Below are 17,537 nucleotides of genomic sequence, written 5' to 3'. Positions count from 1 at the left end.
CAATATTTACGAAGTCATTACCTGGCGGTGGAGGAACTCTTATTCAGGAAGGAAGAATAATAATCAGGAAGGAAGAATAATCATTTTTGCCTTAAGCAATTTTTTTTGTCCTATGGACTTGCTATAGAGCACAGTACTAGACCTGATGCCCCTTTTCATTCTCAAAGAATTTGTATTGACTTAAACCACAACTTTTCTATAAAGTTTCAAGCCCAGCAATACTTAGCGGATGAGATATTAGCTTATGTCGAGACAAAAAATTGTAGGGATAGTCGTAATCCTAAAAAAAATTAAATTTAAATGCATCCAGAAGTGAAATCTTCTAAACCGTTCACCGACTCTTTTGAACCCTTTTGAAAAGTAAATTTAAATGTATCCAGAAGTTAAATTAAACGATAGTTTTGATAGAGTAAGTTGAAATGCATTTTCAAATTTTCTAAACCCTTCACCGGCTCTTCTAAACCCTTTAGCGACCTTTTTTAAATCCTTTGGCGCCATCAAAATTTATTTTACTCATTTGATTTGAAGATTTTCGTGGAGCCAAGAGTTCTACTGGTAATTGTGAAAAGGAAGAAGCAGTGAAAGAAGACTAAATTTCAATTTACAACGAAAACTTTTGCATTCAATTCATGTCAAAGGTCATGTTTCTCACACGAAAAAAGTAAGCAGGCTCGATTCTGTGACAAAAGGTGGACTGCGCATAGCGGAAACTTAATTAAATTGTTGCCATCAATTGGCTATGACAGCGGCAAGCGCAGCTTTTGAGATGCAAGTTTCATCATAAGACGTAGGAGATCTAACAACTTTCAACGTAAAAGCAAAATAAACAAAAAAATCTAACTTTTAATTTGAATATTTGGAAGGAACTGAAGACTTGTATGTTTGCATTGGTCGCCATTCTGCTTTATTCGGGATTTGATTGCTGCTGACTTATATAATAGGAAACCTTTGTGCACAGCAGTAGCCCACTCAGTGAAAATGACTGGACCAGAGAAATACAATATTAAAAACATCCTGATATCATCAAGGAATGAAAGTGAAACATACTTACACCGAAATTCTTTCCTTGCGAAATGACAAATAAGGTAAGTTCCAAAGTGTAAACGTAAACAGAGGTATCCACTATACATACTCTATTTCGTTGAAAGAAAGGTCGAAAATTTTTGTTTTTTGTTTTTATAAAGCAATAAGCAAGAAGAAGGGAGGTGCCATATTTGTTGTGGCAATTTTTTTAATTTTACTGTTTTTAATAGCTGGATAATGCTCTTAATATTATATCATAGAGTGAGTACAAGTACTTAAAAACTATTTTTCGAAAAGTTAGTTCTTCAAAACTTTAAGGTCTTTTAAAAAATTAAGATGATAAGAAAATCAAAAACTCAGTAAATAGTTTTAAAATAATAATTTGCACTACACTTCTGTTAGCTTTATTGAGTTCCTCCTCTATTTGTGACGCGCGTCTTGATGTTGTTCCACAAATGCAGCGACCTACATTTTTAAGTCGACTCTGAACTGCAGATATTTTTTATGATGGGCTTTTTCATGGCAGAACTATCGCTAGTAAGTAGATTTGTTAAGGTATAAACCCTATAGTTAAACCGACACATGAAATTTTTACCTGCACAGTTTTTTACTGTAAAGTGTGAAAATCATTTGTACTCATCTTGAGGGGTCTTAGATTTTTGAAAATTTACTACACACGGCATTGATATAGAATATCCCGTTTTTTCTCAATCATCAAATCTTTGTCCACACCATATCATTTTAAGGCACAGTGCAGTGACGTGAGTGCGAAGAAATAAATGGGGCTCATCTCGCTGTGGAATATGCAGCAATACTCGAATATTTAAGAAAAGGAAAAGAGTGATTGGTGGGAGGGGAAAGTTTTGCCGAAAATCTGCATTGAATGCCCCACCGCAACTATTACTTTTGCTCGTTTTATTTTATTTTTATTTTTTGTTGTTGTTTCTGCTACTACAGCTGCTTATAATGCGTTGACATTTAATCAAGTTTGCTGCCAACACCTCCACTGCCGGTGACCCACCAGTGCGGATACGATCACCACAGCCACAACCTCCGCTACTCCTTTACTTCCTTCGCTTTTGTGTTTCTGCACCACGGCTTTCCTTTCGTCGTGGCTGGCTGAGATTTTCGATAGAGGCAGAATCGTTGTGCTTAATGCGCATCAAAAATGCCGCAAATATTTCAGCATGACAGCGAAAATGCGTTGTGCCAACAGCAACAACAACTCTGGTGAATCGCATTAAATGCAGTAGCTACCCGCAACCCACTGCCCGCTAACTACCACTAGCGCACTGAAAGTCATTGTCGCGAGTTAATGTAATTTCTGCACTTATTTACCGCTGACATCTTTTTCGGCAGCTGCAATATAAATGGTAACTTTTTGTTGTTGCTCTAGAAATAAGTAATTTTGTTATTATTGTTGCTATGATTTTAGTATGACAGCATTCGTCTGCAATTCATTGAGTGAAAGCAAAGGCAGTTTGTTGCCTTCGCATTCGCGCGCAGCGAGCACGTTGGAATGACTTTTTTGTACTGCTGTCACTACCGCTGCTGGTGCTGGAGCTCTGATGATTTCATGGCTGAATGCTGTGTGAAGCATATGACAAAGCAAAAGCGTCAACTATTAACCACACACCTTGCTGGTGACAAACAGGCAAATAAGAACAACAAAAGCAACAACGTAATGCAATGTAAAAGTGAGAAAAACCACTAAGCGCAAACGCTGCGTGTAATGCTGACAAAGAGCAGCAGCAGCAGCAGCTGCAGCAATAGCTGCTTTGAGATTTGATGGCATTTGTCAAAATGTTGACAACACAGCAAAAGCAGCAGTCAAGGAAAATTAGAAAAAGTACATACATGCATATTGTATAAGAGTATATGTGTGTGAGTATGAAATGAAAAACTTCTACTCCGGTCCACTAACGAAATGTAAGCAATGCCAGCACGGCTGGTGCTGTATCTGTTGTTGCATTAACACGTTGGCTGCCAATGTATCACTGGTGATCATTTCAAAAACCTACCCCCAGGTGCCAATGTATCACCGGTGATCATTTCAAAAAACTACCCCCAGGTGCCAATGTATCACCAGTGATACACACCTAGTCCCCTAGATTTTAGGGGCTGGGACCCTAACGGAAGGAGTTTTGAGAAAAATGAAAGTTTATTTTAAAAGAAAAAATATTTTATTTCATAGTAAAATACAAAGTTTTGAAATAATACGAAATTAAAAATGAGAAAATTCAATTCAATTCTGGAAACAGAAAAAACTATATTTTTTGTTTCTAATTTTAATGTAGTTGTTGAAAATGTTTAAGACATAGGTATGGTGACCCTCGACATTGGGTGCAGTATGTTGCCACTAGTTTGGCCTTCTTCCTGGCGACTGACGACGAGTTTGTCGTCTTTAATTCTGAATAGCACATGCCGCAACGATGTCTCTTGCGCCTACCATCCTTTGTTGCTTCTGTCGACGTTATTAAAAAGTGTTTTCCCTGCGGAGGTGAGCGCGCTATTTTGTTTAAAGGCCAGAATCAATTCCTGCAAGACCTTGTCAACTTTATAAGTTTTTGACACTGTTTCAGAGGACTGGGCATTATCTGCGAAGTGAATGAATTTGAGCAAGATCTGGAACCGGTTACGAGCCATAACTTGTGGGACGAATGCGTTTTTGAACAATGTGCTTGGTTTCCAATAGTCGGTTATTGCAGGGTATTTTACCATTCCCATATACATGACTATGGCCAGAAACTCCATGATCTCCTGGCGATCAGTATCTTTCCACATATTCATCCTACTGCTGCTGCGAGTACCGATGCCAGTTACTTGAGAGTTTGCATTCCTATTTGTCTCTTCAACAATAATATCCAATATCTCATCGGTCAAAAACTTTCTGTAATATTGAAATGGCGTACTGGCATCATATTGCAAAACCTGGGGTGGATTGGTAAATTCTTCGAAATTCTTCAAAGTCTCTCAGGTAGCAGGCGAGGTCCATGCTGTCGTAGTTTCCGTCTGTTCTTCATCTGCAGTATTATTAACATTTGTAGCACTAACATCGAGGTCTTCATCAATACTGTCATCACTCCTTGTATCACTGCCTGAATCTGGGATGTACTCATCTTCATCTGGACTAAAATCCTCACCACTAACACTGGAATTTTCCATTGAATTCAACGCATCACGTATTTCCTCGGACTTCACAACTTCACTTCACTATTTTTCACTGTAATTTGCAACCAACTGCTCGCTATGAACTCAAGTTTGATACTGATTTATTTTGATTTACTTGTTCGAAATGTGATCACCGGTGATCACATTTCAAAAAAAAATAAGAATCGTTTTAAAAAACGGCAAGTGGTCACCAGTGAACACAGCACAAAAACATGCTCATACGCGCCAGGAGCGTGACTTTTATTCCTGGTAAAAATATCTCATTAAAATTCAAACGGGAACATGACTTTTTTTGCTTGGCACCTGGGGGTAGATTTTTTTTGTGATCACCGGTGATACTTGGCACCTGGGGGAGGTTTTTTTTTGTGATCACCGGTGATACCTGGCAGCCAACGTGTTAAAATCACAAAATATTTGCGGTTTATTCAAATGTAAAAATTTGCAAAGCTTTTTATGTACTTCTGCATTGTTGATGGTTTTCTACATTTGTGGTTGTTGTTACTGTTACTGTTCTCATTTGCTACAGCTGCACTTGATGCGTAGAAATGTTGCGGCAACGCTGCAGGGTAGTTGGAAGATTTTATATTTTCTGTGGGAATTTTCTTTTATGATTACCGTTACTGGTGCATGCAAATGATTGAGCGTTGCAATGGTGAAGAAAGAAGCTCGTTACAAATTGCAATGGAAGGGTGATACCAAAGGAGTCACATTCTTGTATGTCCCCCCCTCACTTAGAACGTCATTTTGAATAGCCGAAATTTTTGTAAATTGGGTTTTGTATCAATAATACCAGAGTAGTTACGCACAAAAATTCTTCAATCAGTTTTAAAATTTCTGCAAATCCTTAGTGATAGAATAATAATTTAGATGCCTATGGCCACGAACAAACTTATAATTAAAAACAACACTATTCAAGAGGTTAATAGGTCATGGAGAGATGAAGGCACATACGCAACAGCTGGGCTGCTGTGGACGCAAATAAATAGGAAACCCAAATAAGGAATTGCTTAGCCATTCAAGAGAGGATAACTCGAAGGTCGCTGCTAATATAACCGGTACTTTGCTATTTGAGACAGGCATTCCTTGAGACTAGGAGTTTTCACCCACTAATATTTTGTAAGTTGTAGAGATAAGGAAGTGGAAAAAACGGTTAAGCACTTCCTTGCCAATTGTCCAGTCTTAGCTAAAATCCGAGCAGATTACTTTTTCAATTCTCTTACGCAACTGTCTGTCGTGAGGGTAAGAAAAATTTATCGCTTCACGAAGGAAAATAAGTGGGGTTCCCGTGTCGCACAATGGTATTACAACTGACCTGTAAGGTCTGAGTGAGTTGGTCGTACAAACCGACTACCACTATAACCTAACCTAACATAGTTTTAAGATTTGCTTGCTGAAGACAATTTCAGTATTGTGTGTTTTTTTCCAAAATTAAAACCAACTGAAATATTTTTATCATAAATAACAAACTTTGAATTATTTAATCTAATTAAAATCCGAATATTTGTCAACTTGGCATAGAATCATAAAATCGAATGCCTAGATCTGAGTATCTGGCAGTACATGTCTCTGCCAATTCAGGTGTCAGCGAAGTTTAGTGAAGATGTTGAGTTCACTCTAATAATCGTGTTGTAAAGTAAACATACTCTCAAGCAGTCAGATCTCAATTGTGTTGTAAGATTTCACCACCATAAGTTTCGCAATCACTCACAGCCTAAGCCATATTTTCCATATCGTGACATATATGTTTCGAGCTGTCAGGAATTTGGATGCCTTCTTCCGTTGCAGTTGTAGTCCCTCTCTCGTTGCAGTAGTAGAAGGTTCCCTTCAGCGCGCTTATACTTTATGAAGTCAGCGTTCTCTAATCCTCTATGGTTCTTTCAACAAGTACTTTAACCTTCCTTTTGAATGCGCCTCCCTGCTCAACACATCCTCCTTCTGACACTCTTTGACCCACTTAGGCCACTTTATAATACTGCAATTCCAAAATGGATCGGCAATGGTCTAAGTGAGTTGGTTATACAGTAGCCCTATCAGCCACCAGTTTGCTTTCAAAGTAGTATAAAAGAACTATCTGGAACCCGCTGAATTTTACAGGCTTAATGAAGTGCCGGAAAAAGTTAGTGAAACATGATTTTAAGGCAAGTCAGCCGCTTCGGGCGAAAGTTATTTTATTACTAAACATTCCTTGTGACAAATTTACTGGTGATGAATTGATATCATGGAGGTAGGTAGGTGAAATGGTTGAAGCACCAGACTGGCACTGCCCAAGTTACACTGAAGTGCCATATTGATACCATTATGAGACCGCCAATGGGTAAATATCTACAGCCAATCAGAGCTGTTAATGCAGCGGACAAGATTGATCGGTTTCAGGTTGGAGCACTGCCCTAGGCTGTCGAAGAAAGGAGCACCCAGTGACCTTAATCGTCTGGTTGCCAAATCCGGACATTAACAGAGAAAGTGCTCTACAATCTCCTTCTCCGAAAGGTCTGCAAAGCTTGTACAATGGGGATTAAATGGTAAGCCCAGCTTTTCTGTGTGCTTGCCGATCGTCCAATGGCCGGTAAACACAGCTACGAGTTTCGAAATTGAATGACGTATAGTCCCTATGACTATTAGCGTCCTGCGTCTATTATACAGGAGATCATGGGATTTTCGAAATGCTACACGACAAATGGAGCAGATGGATCTTTGCTTTCCTGAGAAACAAGTTGTGCATTTTAACTTTAACAAAAGTCAAGGGGATGCCGATGACCACTAAACCTATTCAATCGACTCTTTCCTGAGAACCAATTTCAGTACCCTCCATGTTCCTATGTACTGGAACCCACATTAGAGAATGCTACATGTGCACCTAAGATATTTGGTCTCCAACTCAAAGACTTGCCATTGTCTGCAGAGCGGGTGACTGCTATTCGAAAAAAAACATTTACTACCATTTTGTTATTTTTCCAATTTGAATTGAACGAATTACCGCTCGAGCAACCAGGGTACAGCACAGTAGCTCGTACGCACCATCGACACGCAAGTTAAATTAGCCATTGATTGACGGAAAATTACTAATAATCATATTTTAACCCTGCATGCCCACCGTGATTTTTTGTACGTTGTTACCAATGTTAGTCGATTCGACTAAACATACTCAAAATATCGATGCTGCAGAACTACCTATGCTCATAATTTTTAAAAGTTACTGAAAAATTAAATTATTATTCCTTCTTTATTCAAAAGTAAAACAACATTTTCAATTGTTTCTGTTTTTCATTTATTTTTATTATTATCACATTTTGTTATTCTTCAGTCTTAGATATCTAACTTAGGGTTACAAAAAAAAAAATTAAAAATTAAAAAACCTTAAAATTAAAAAACATTTCACTGCCGATATAAAGTTAAATAATTATTTTATATTATTTAAGCATAAAAAGAGTTCAAAATAAAAGTTTTGTACATTAGGCACAAGTCTCAAATTTCAGCTTGAAAGCTTAACATTTATTTATTGCTCAACACATGATGTTGAGAAAAAATTAAAAATAAATTAAAAAGAACATAAAAAGTAACAAGGCTTCCTGCCGTTATAAAGTTTAAATAATTTCATTAAATATAAAGTTGATAAAAAATGTTAATTGTACATTAAAGTTTTGCACAATAGGCACAAATCTCGACCTTGTGCTCACCACATACATACATGTTTCATGCATTTTGAGCATACACTCTTCGTCATTCGGTGTTTTTGTAAGGACAGATAGAACAAATTTTTCATTTGTTTTTCTTTTTTGAGGGTACATTCTTAACACTTGCCTCCTCAACTGGCAGGGATAAAATATCTCGGATATTTTGCTGTAATTCCGAGTGCAGATTAGGATTCTTTAGGCGTTCTGCCATTTTAATTAGATCTGAATGAAGTTTCTTCATGAATTCCCGACGTGAAAGAGGTTCCGTTTTCGCGCTTAATGCGTTATGAACATACCTATATCACATAACTATTAACAAACGCGATATTAAGTATGCCATAGAACATGCACATTCGCCATCTCTTCGTTTTCCTTGAGCACGACATAACACTACACATTTGATCAAGAGAGGTCAAATGATTGTCTTTCATAACAGCGCTCAATATTAAGATGCCAATCAGTGCTTCAAGTTCTGTTTTGTTCACCGGCTTTTCAGTTGGAACATCTCCATTCCTTTTTTCAATTTCGATGTTGGTGTAATGAACTATAATACTTAAAATTTCATCAGTGATAAATAATTAAACACTTCAGCGCAATCCGTAACATTCTTTGCTGCTCCTGTTGGACCTTTATCATGATGCACTATGTTAATTGCATACCGACGCCGTTTTCCTTTAGTTGTCGCCCATTTATATTTATTTGTACCACGCAAAAATCTTTTGGAAAATGGTATTATATTATCCTGCGGCGCCTGAGGTGGTGGTTCTTCATTCCAGTCCTCCGAATTGTCCGAAGAATCATCCTCCGAAGAATTCATACCCTCTTCTAGTAAATTCGTTTCGAATTCGCTTTCGGAAATACTGAAATCCTCTTCATCCTCATCCGACATAGCCAAAATTTTTTCAATTTCTTCCTCACATATTTTAGTCGGCCTCATTTTCAATGCTAAAAAAGTTGCACTAAGTCCAATGTTAGTCGTTTCGACTACGCAGTTTCTACAAATACATACATACCACTTAAGCCAGCCAAACAACAAGTCCCTACTGATCAGGAGCACCTTTGCAACTGAATAAACTCTCTCAACGTTAAAAATGAAATTGATACAATGAGAGAAAAAGAAATTACAAATGTAAAAAGCAGTGATGTTAGTCGAAATGACTAACAGTGGGCATGCAGGGTTAAAATATTCAAGTGGAAAAGTGTGTACCGATGTGAAGAACTCTATATGCATGCACCTTAAGTCATTTGCAAATAATGTTTACCTTTACAATTAAGCACTTATGGGGATATCATTCCTATGCATGCCTTACAAGAGCAAACTAATACTTGCAATTTTCAAAGGCAATGGCAAGCAATTAGTTTTGCCTTTTTTCATTTTTTCTTCAACTTAAGTGTCTAGTGTAAGCAAAATGCCTACAAAAGTGGATTGCATATAAAAGGGCCACTCCAACCTTTCGAAGGTGTCATTAAGTGCACTCGACTACAGCAGCCAATAGCAATTTTTGTGTGCGTAGAGTGGAAAAAAATCAAATGAAAAAAATGTTGCTGCTGTCACCTGCAGTCAACTATTGGACTACGCTACTCAATTTCATAAGTAAATTTGCATTTTTAAAATCGCTGCATTTTATTTATTTTTGATTAAAATTTCCTTGCACTCATCCCTTAGTACAAAAGTATTTTATTGACTCTCACGCCACCTGTATCCTATGGCATCGCGATTTTCCATTTGAATTGCAAACACCAGCCGATAGCGAATTCATACAATACATAAATATTTGGCCTGATAATTTGTCACAATCCTTGCAGCAGGATATTTACAATTACACAGCGTTCAACGAAATTCAGCGTGACTATGGCATGCAACTGGATGCTTTGGTGCAAAAATTGACTATAGCCATACGAGAATCGCATTGTGAGGTGAGTTTTGTAATTAAGTAGAGCGGCGGTTGGCAGAAAATGAGGGCATATAAATATATGTGAAGTAAGCGCTGCGTGCAAAATCAGTTTCATTTTGCCTTTTAATTTAATTACGCATGAATTTTAATTACCACTTCTACTCTTTCTCCTCGTCAATGCGCCCTCAATTTGAATTTTCAATGTACATCACACCTCGCAGTCTTTCATTGCCTTTCAGCAGGACATACCAGTGTTTACGCGCAGCTTCTACAATGCCAGCAGAATATCGGTTTGGCGCTCGCTGCGCAATAAATTTCTATTTGTCTACCGTAAGGACTTACAACAGGACCCTGGCACTGCGGCATACTTCGATGACTTTCTTTTCATAGGTAAAATACTTACCTTACATGACACGCATACATACATATATATATATATACATATATTCGTACTATAAGTGCGAGTGTGTGTGTGTATGCATAGATGTATGTATATTTTCATTGCACATTTATCAATGGAAGTGCTTTGCTGGTATTTCAATTTAATTACAGATCAACCAAATATTTTAATAGTCGAAGCTGAGTGCGGCAATTGCTCAATGTTTACCCTGAAAACTAATAAATTCATTGGACCGCTGGCCGAACATCCGGAGCAATTGTATGTATTGGATCATTACAATGCTTTGAGTGACAAGTTTGAGCTTGGTGTGGATTTGTATATGGATAAAATTAAGGATTTACAGGGACGGGAAGTGACTGCTGGCGTATTCGATTATCGGCCATTTTCCGTCTTAGATTTTGTAAGTTAATTTGATTTTGCTATACAAATCACCACTCGATTTTACAAGTTTCATTGTTAAATGAAATTCAAGGTATCAACCAGAAGCAAATGTTTAGAAAATATTGCTTTCTTATAAATCGTTAGTGATTTTTTTTTTCTTTAAACATTAATTTTTATTTTGCAACGTACACAGCCTAAAAATTGGTAAATTTGTAAAATTGCGAGTGCAAAACAAAACTAAACTAAAACAAAACGCGCTGTACACAGCACTGAAAATCAATTTCGACTCCGAAAAATTCTGTAACAGTTCGTATTAGATTATTCGTAAAACCACCGAAATGTATCAAATACCTCTAAATACACTAGTCTACAAGGAAAAGTATCCGAAATAATTTAAACTAATATCTGCTTCTCTGTCCATGCAAAATTCGGATTGATAACTAAAATTAATTTATTAGTTTGAGTTTTTACGATAATCGTATCTTTCGTGTTTAATGGAACTAGGCCGACAAAATTTAACCAACATTCAGACCCAGAAACCACACTATATATTTCCGAAGGTTTATGTTGCGCTGAATCCAAATCTGGCCTCAGAATTGCTCTATCAGCTCTGGTTTTCGAGATATCCTAACCTAAAAGTGCAAAAAATACAAAAAAAAACATGAAAGTTTCAAAATGCGATATCTCTGCGAAAAAAAATAATATTTGAGCAAACAAAACGCCATTTGAAAAAAGAAGGATTGTATTTAAAGATGCCATCCTTTAATTTTGGTGAAAGAAAACATCTGCAAGGCTACATAACCTCAAATATGGGCAAAAATGGGGTTTTTTGCACTTTTAGGTTAGGATATCTCAAAAACCAGAGCTGATAGAGCAATTCTGAGGCCAGATTTGGATTCAGCGCATCATAAACCTTCGGAAATATATAGTCTGGTTTCTGGGTCTGAATGTTGGTTAAATTTTGTCGGCCTGTGATATTAGAGAATTATAAAAGCATGGAGATATTCCGAAACACTTTATACGTCCTGAAAACATTTCAACTATTCCGAAAAATACCGCAAAACCTCCGAAGGCTCCGAAACTTAATTGCACAAAATAACTCTAACCAGCAATAATAATAAAAATGATAAACATTATAGTTACAGCATTAATAAAGTACTCCGAAAAAGTTTGCATTCATTCGAAAACCTTAAAAATATTACAAAAATGTTTCAGAAGTGTTTTCTGGACCCCAAAAAGAAAACACGTCATTCCGAAAAACTCCGAAATCTTTTCGCTACGCACCACATAGCTCCATCCAATAAAAATAATAATAATAATAATAATTTTAGCAGTAATTATAATACAAATACCTCTTATTCCGAAAATGCTCAGCTAATCCGAAAAATTTTGTAACAGTTAGAAAATTCTAGATTTTTCCCAGAATCGCTCAAAATTGTTTATCGTGCATTAATGAAACTCTGAGATTCTCCGAAAAGCACCGTTAAACCTCCGAAAAGCGCCGTAAAGTCACTGAAAATCTCCGAACCGTACCAAATGCATCCTACCAATATTATCAAAAATAAAAATAATAACAATAGTGATTCCGAAAAACCTCCATCACTTCAAAAAATTTTCGAGCAATAAAAAAATCGTTTGAATACTCTGATAATAATCTGAGTAGCTCTAAAAAATTACACAGAAACCATATCCTGCAAAAATCTATATTACTCCGAAGAAATATTTGATGAATCAGATCAGAAAATCTTAAAATTGGTTTTGTCTCAGATTCGCATCATTTGCATTCTCTAAAATCTGAGTTACTCTGAAAACTTAATTTATTATAATAAACCTTCCAGAATCGCGAGCCTCAAGTAAAGGATAATAATCCTGAGAATCTACGTGGCACTGTACACCTGGACGGTACCGAAGTACGAATGCTATTCGCGCTCTGCGAGGTCATAAACTGCACTGTGCAAGCAGATTCGTGTAAGCAAAATAGTACCCAACGCTGTCTTAAAGCACACCGAATTAAAAAAAAATCTATTGCAGCTGATAAAACTGAGTGGGGTACATCGTATGCAAATCTGACAGGCGATGGATTATTTGGATTGATAACGGAAAGAAAGTCTCAATACGCTGTGGGTGCCCTGTATTTTTGGTAAGCAATTCACATTTTAAATCTCAATTAGTTCATCTCCTTTACTCGTTCATTCTTTTGAAAGGCCCGATGACTACCGCTACTTAGATATGTCCCATTTCATTGGACGCTCTGGCGTTACTTGCTTAGTACCGGCACCACAGCGCCTAACCAGTTGGCTCTTACCATTTCGGCCATTTCAATTTACACTCTGGATGGGTGTATTTGCCAGTTTATTACTTGAGACGCTGGCACTCTTTTTCACACGCCGTTTGGCGCCATCCGACAACGAACCTCACTACAGTTTACTAGAGAGTTTTCAATTTGGGTACATTACTACGCTGAAACTATTCGTGTCGCAGGGTTCAGACTATGTAGTCAACTCGAACACGGTACGTACGGTGCTCTTCGCCTGTTACATGATGGACACGATTGTGACCAGCGTCTATGGTGGTGGACTATCGGCAATATTGACGTTGCCAACGTGAGCGATTTATTTTTTAATTCATTATGTCTTAATAAAATAACATTACTTAGAATGGAGGAAGCTTCTGACTCAGTCGAGCGTTTGTATAGGCATGGTATTCCGTGGACAGCAACATCACCTGATTGGGTAATCTCTTTTAGAGGGGAAGGAGATGATATTGATGTGAGTTTCATTTGTTAAGGCGATTAAATTGCCTATAAATTTATTTTCAATTCCAGCCGATGGTTGAGAAATTATTGAGTAATTATCACGTCTATACTTATGAACAACTAACAGAAATGGCTAAAACTGAGAACATGGGATTTATCTTGGAGCGATTAGCATTTGGTGAGCAGTAGTGAATGTCAAGATTCTACGAAAAAAATTTATCACACAACTTGACATGTTATCACATCCACAGTATAATCAGGTCGAATTGCAATATCCCATTTGATAATTTGACATATCATAACACCACATCACATAACATCATTTGATGTCACCAATACGTCATCGTAGTGTCCAGCAACTCGCATCACAACACTTAACTAGTAATTACGTAAAATAGCCGTGCATGTCACCACAACAAAATTGTCATAGCGCATCATATCGCTTCATATGGCAACAAATCACTTCTTATAAAATATCTTATAAAATAATATCAAAGCACATCACTTAATACGTCAGCAAATCGCATCGCTAGACACATATGTGATGATGAAAAAGTCATCACATCACTTGACATAAATTATTAGTTTTTGTATAAAAAAAATGCATCAAATCATACTATACTTAACCATAATCCTGCATCACATGATAGGATATGCCTTTATGTCATTTCTGTGTAATTGTATGGAAATCTAGAGATTATTTCACTTAGAATACCTAAGTGTCTACTCTGAAATGCGAATTATAATTGCAATTAGTCACTAGATATACCACTACAACAAAATTGTCATAGCACATCACATCGTTTCATAGGTCATCACATCACTTATTATAAAATCGTATCAAGGCACATCACTTAACACGTCAGCAAATCACATCGCCAGAGATATCCTCATATGGAAAGTCATCACATCACTTGAGATGGCAACATATCAAATTATTTAGTAAATCAGCAAATAGTTATCTAAGATATCTAATTAGTTTCATATATATCATAAAGCTACATCACATGATAAGATAGGATATGTCACTTCATACACCGAAGTTGTTCGTTGATCTAGAGGTCTACATACTTTGAAATACAAATTGTAATTGCAATTCGAAATGGGTTTCGTATTTTATAGGTATATCAATATCGGATTTAAAATAAACTTAACTATATGTAAACCTTTTTTTTTGAATACGTTTTTTTTTTTGTGGTACAAATTTCTTTCGTATCGCAGTTGCTATTCAATCCTGGATTCAATTTCCGCTGGAGTATTGCTCAATAGTCTTACAATTTTATTTTTGTTTTAATTCTTAACTTTTCTTTCAGGTCACTTTGGCAACGTTGGTTTCCTCACCGATGAATCTTTTAAGCGTCTCAAGCTTATGGTAGACGATATCTACTTTCAATATTGTTTTGTTTTTGTGCCACGTCTCTGGGCCTTACTTTCAAAATTGAATGATGTAATATTGGAAGTTCACTCCACTGGCTTGGACATTTTCTGGGAGTGGGAAGTAGGCGCACATTATATGGATGGACAACAGCAAGAAGAAATTCAAGCTTCAATGTATATGGACTTCGATGTGGGTCCAGTCAAATTGGATATGGATAATTTTGTAGGTCTAGTATTGCCGTTGCTGATAGGTTTGATATTGAGTGCTTTTGCATTTATCGGAGAGCTGCTTTACTTCAAGTATACTACACAGAAGAAGAAGAAAAATACGGAGATCGGACAAAGAAGGATAAGTGAATTAAAAATAGCATAACAGCGAGGGCCCAAAACCGGCGAGATAGCGACTAACAGCGTAAGAAAAATTATAAAAAAATGTTAAAAATTTTAACCTACAGTAGACTTAGCATAAAATAAAATGTAGTCAAAACTTAACTTATTGTTTTTTATTTAATTTATTAAGTAACGCTTAAGTTTGGTTATCTAGGTTTCACATAGAATAAAAACCGTATCAAATTTTTGATCCGAGAGATAGTCCCGACGAATGAATTCTGTAGTGGAGGTGAAGCACCGGAATCGACGAGAAAGGCAGCGACCAAGACGGATCCACCATGAATCTGGGGTCCCCTTTTTGGCTATTTCAATTTGCTTCACTATATTTATTTAGTTCATTTTATTTTATTTTATTTTTACTCATTAACTTATCAAAAATCTTACCATCTAAACACAAACAAAGTTTACTAGCAGCCAGGTCTTACGAAGCCCATTTTTTTTTAATAAATATTTTTCATTTCAATTAATTGAATTTTAATCTATTTAATTTAATTTTTTATTTTTTACGTAATTTTATAAATTTGTTTTTATTTATTTTTTTATTTTTTGGTTTAGTTTAATTCAATTTGATTTAATTTAATGTAATTTAATATTAAATCACTTGATTTTATTTTATTTTCCATTTTAATTTAACTTTTTTTTAAGTTACTTTGCCTTAAGCTATTGAATATTATTTTTATTTATTTTATTTAATTTTACTTCATTTTATTTTAGTTTATTCTGTTTCATCCTATCTTTTATTATTTTTATTTATTTTATTTATTTCACTTTACTTTTTTCATCTTCCCTAGCTTTAATTAGACTTTATTATTTTAATTTTATTTTACTTTATTTTATAGTCTTTGGTAAACTTTTATTTTTATTTCATTTAATTTCATTCACTTTTAATTTATTTTGGAGTATTTTATAAAATTTATATTTTTTAAATTTATATTTAATTTATATATTTAATATATATTTTTATTAATATATAATTATATATTTAATTTATATAAATTTAAAAAATATAAATTTTACATTATTTTAAAGTATTTTATATATCTTTTTAGTTCTTAGTTCATTTATCTTAATTTAATTTAAATTACTTTGCTGTCCTTTTTTATCTAATTTTCATTAATTCCACTTCAGCAAGCCTCTCTTCGCGCTACGCTCATGTGGGACTAAATACACAGCCCAACAACATCTAACTAAAGAAGGGTGAAATGAATCAGCACACACAAACAAGAAAAGGAAATTCCTTAATCGGCATATGTGTTCGTACTTTTGCATATCAAATGTGTTTGTGTGCATAAACAACAACGACGAAACACAAAACTATTTCATCAAGCAAACCTAATTAGTTTAGGAATTTCGGTCGTCAATAGAAACCCGCACCGCTTCAATAGTCAGGCAAGCAGTCAGACAGCCAAGCAAGCAGGCGGGCAATTGTGGTAAGATCTCACAGATTTCTAAGCAAAGCCAAGACCTCGTCTTCTCAATATTATGTACTACTTTTGCTAAGCACTTTCTCTCAGCCTTGCAAGTGGTAAATATTTTGCTTACAACCAACCCCACCACACTTTGAACTTTATTAGATCACGGCAAGTCAGTTGTGAGGAACCAAGTAACCGAAAAAATATGAATGCACATTAGGGAGTATCTGCGTCATATACTGGCATTGGCACCGAAAAGTTTGCGCCAAAATACACAAGTTGGTATGCAGTCATCTACGCCACAACAAGCGAAGACACAAATATTGAGACGCAAATACTTTGAGGCGTTTCGGTGGCAACAACTCAAAACTTCAGTTATTTCGCGCGCATCTTTGTGGAGCGTTCAAGCGCAAATGCACCCAAAAACTTTGATGCGTTTCTTTGCAATTTCTGTTGGTTGTGCTTTTAATTTTTCTGCTTAATTTCTCTTCTCCTTCTAGTGCATTCTGAGTGAAGTTTAACTGGCTGCTGTGTTTATATTAAAGATATTTTTTTTTTCTATCAGGAAAAAGTTTCCTTTCAACATATTTGGCAAATACTATCGCCAACTTTATTAACAGATATGCGAGTGATGATGAGTTAGCGCTGATAAGCGCTTTGGACACAATGGAGGTTTTTTCATAATGAAAAGATTTTTCTTAGCGAATTGTAGAGAATTGGCTCTGTTGCACAATAGTTATTAAAAATATGTAGGAAAGGTTTTGCTCATTACGGAAAATGCGAGGAAGAGAATGTGGGGTTGCAAGAAACGTTTTGTGGTATAAAAATTTACAACAGGGAAAGTTAAATTCACAGCCAGGAATACCTTCAAAAAGCTAACCAGCGAAGGCGATTTGTAGAGATTTATGTTCAAATGCCTCAGAAAACTTATTGGCTTTTTTATTAAAGCTGGAGTTGCGCTCAGTGCAGCTGAAATATAGTTTGTTAATGCCTTTTTGACTAATTAAAGCCCATCCTAGAAATCGTTTAGATGGCTAATCTAACAAATCAATTGCCAAATAT

At 35.8% G+C, this 17,537-nt stretch overlaps 1 protein-coding gene across 1 annotated transcript; it reads left to right on the top strand.

Moving 5' to 3' along the window:
- Positions 1–9,404: 9,404 nt before the first annotated feature.
- LOC129242246 (uncharacterized) lies at positions 9,405–15,062 on the top strand. Its single transcript, XM_054878803.1, has 10 exons — positions 9,405–9,459; positions 9,532–9,782; positions 9,982–10,150; positions 10,313–10,560; positions 12,380–12,509; positions 12,573–12,681; positions 12,746–13,144; positions 13,198–13,309; positions 13,366–13,474; positions 14,610–15,062. Exons 1-10 carry the CDS (start codon positions 9,405–9,407, stop codon positions 15,044–15,046), a joined length of 2,019 nt encoding a protein of 672 aa, XP_054734778.1. The 3' UTR covers positions 15,047–15,062.
- Positions 15,063–17,537: the final 2,475 nt, after the last annotated feature.

This window comes from Anastrepha obliqua, chromosome 3, assembly GCF_027943255.1.
Source record: "Anastrepha obliqua isolate idAnaObli1 chromosome 3, idAnaObli1_1.0, whole genome shotgun sequence".
NCBI lineage: Eukaryota > Metazoa > Arthropoda > Insecta > Diptera > Tephritidae > Anastrepha > Anastrepha obliqua.
This window is presented reverse-complemented; position numbering and strand designations above follow the sequence as displayed.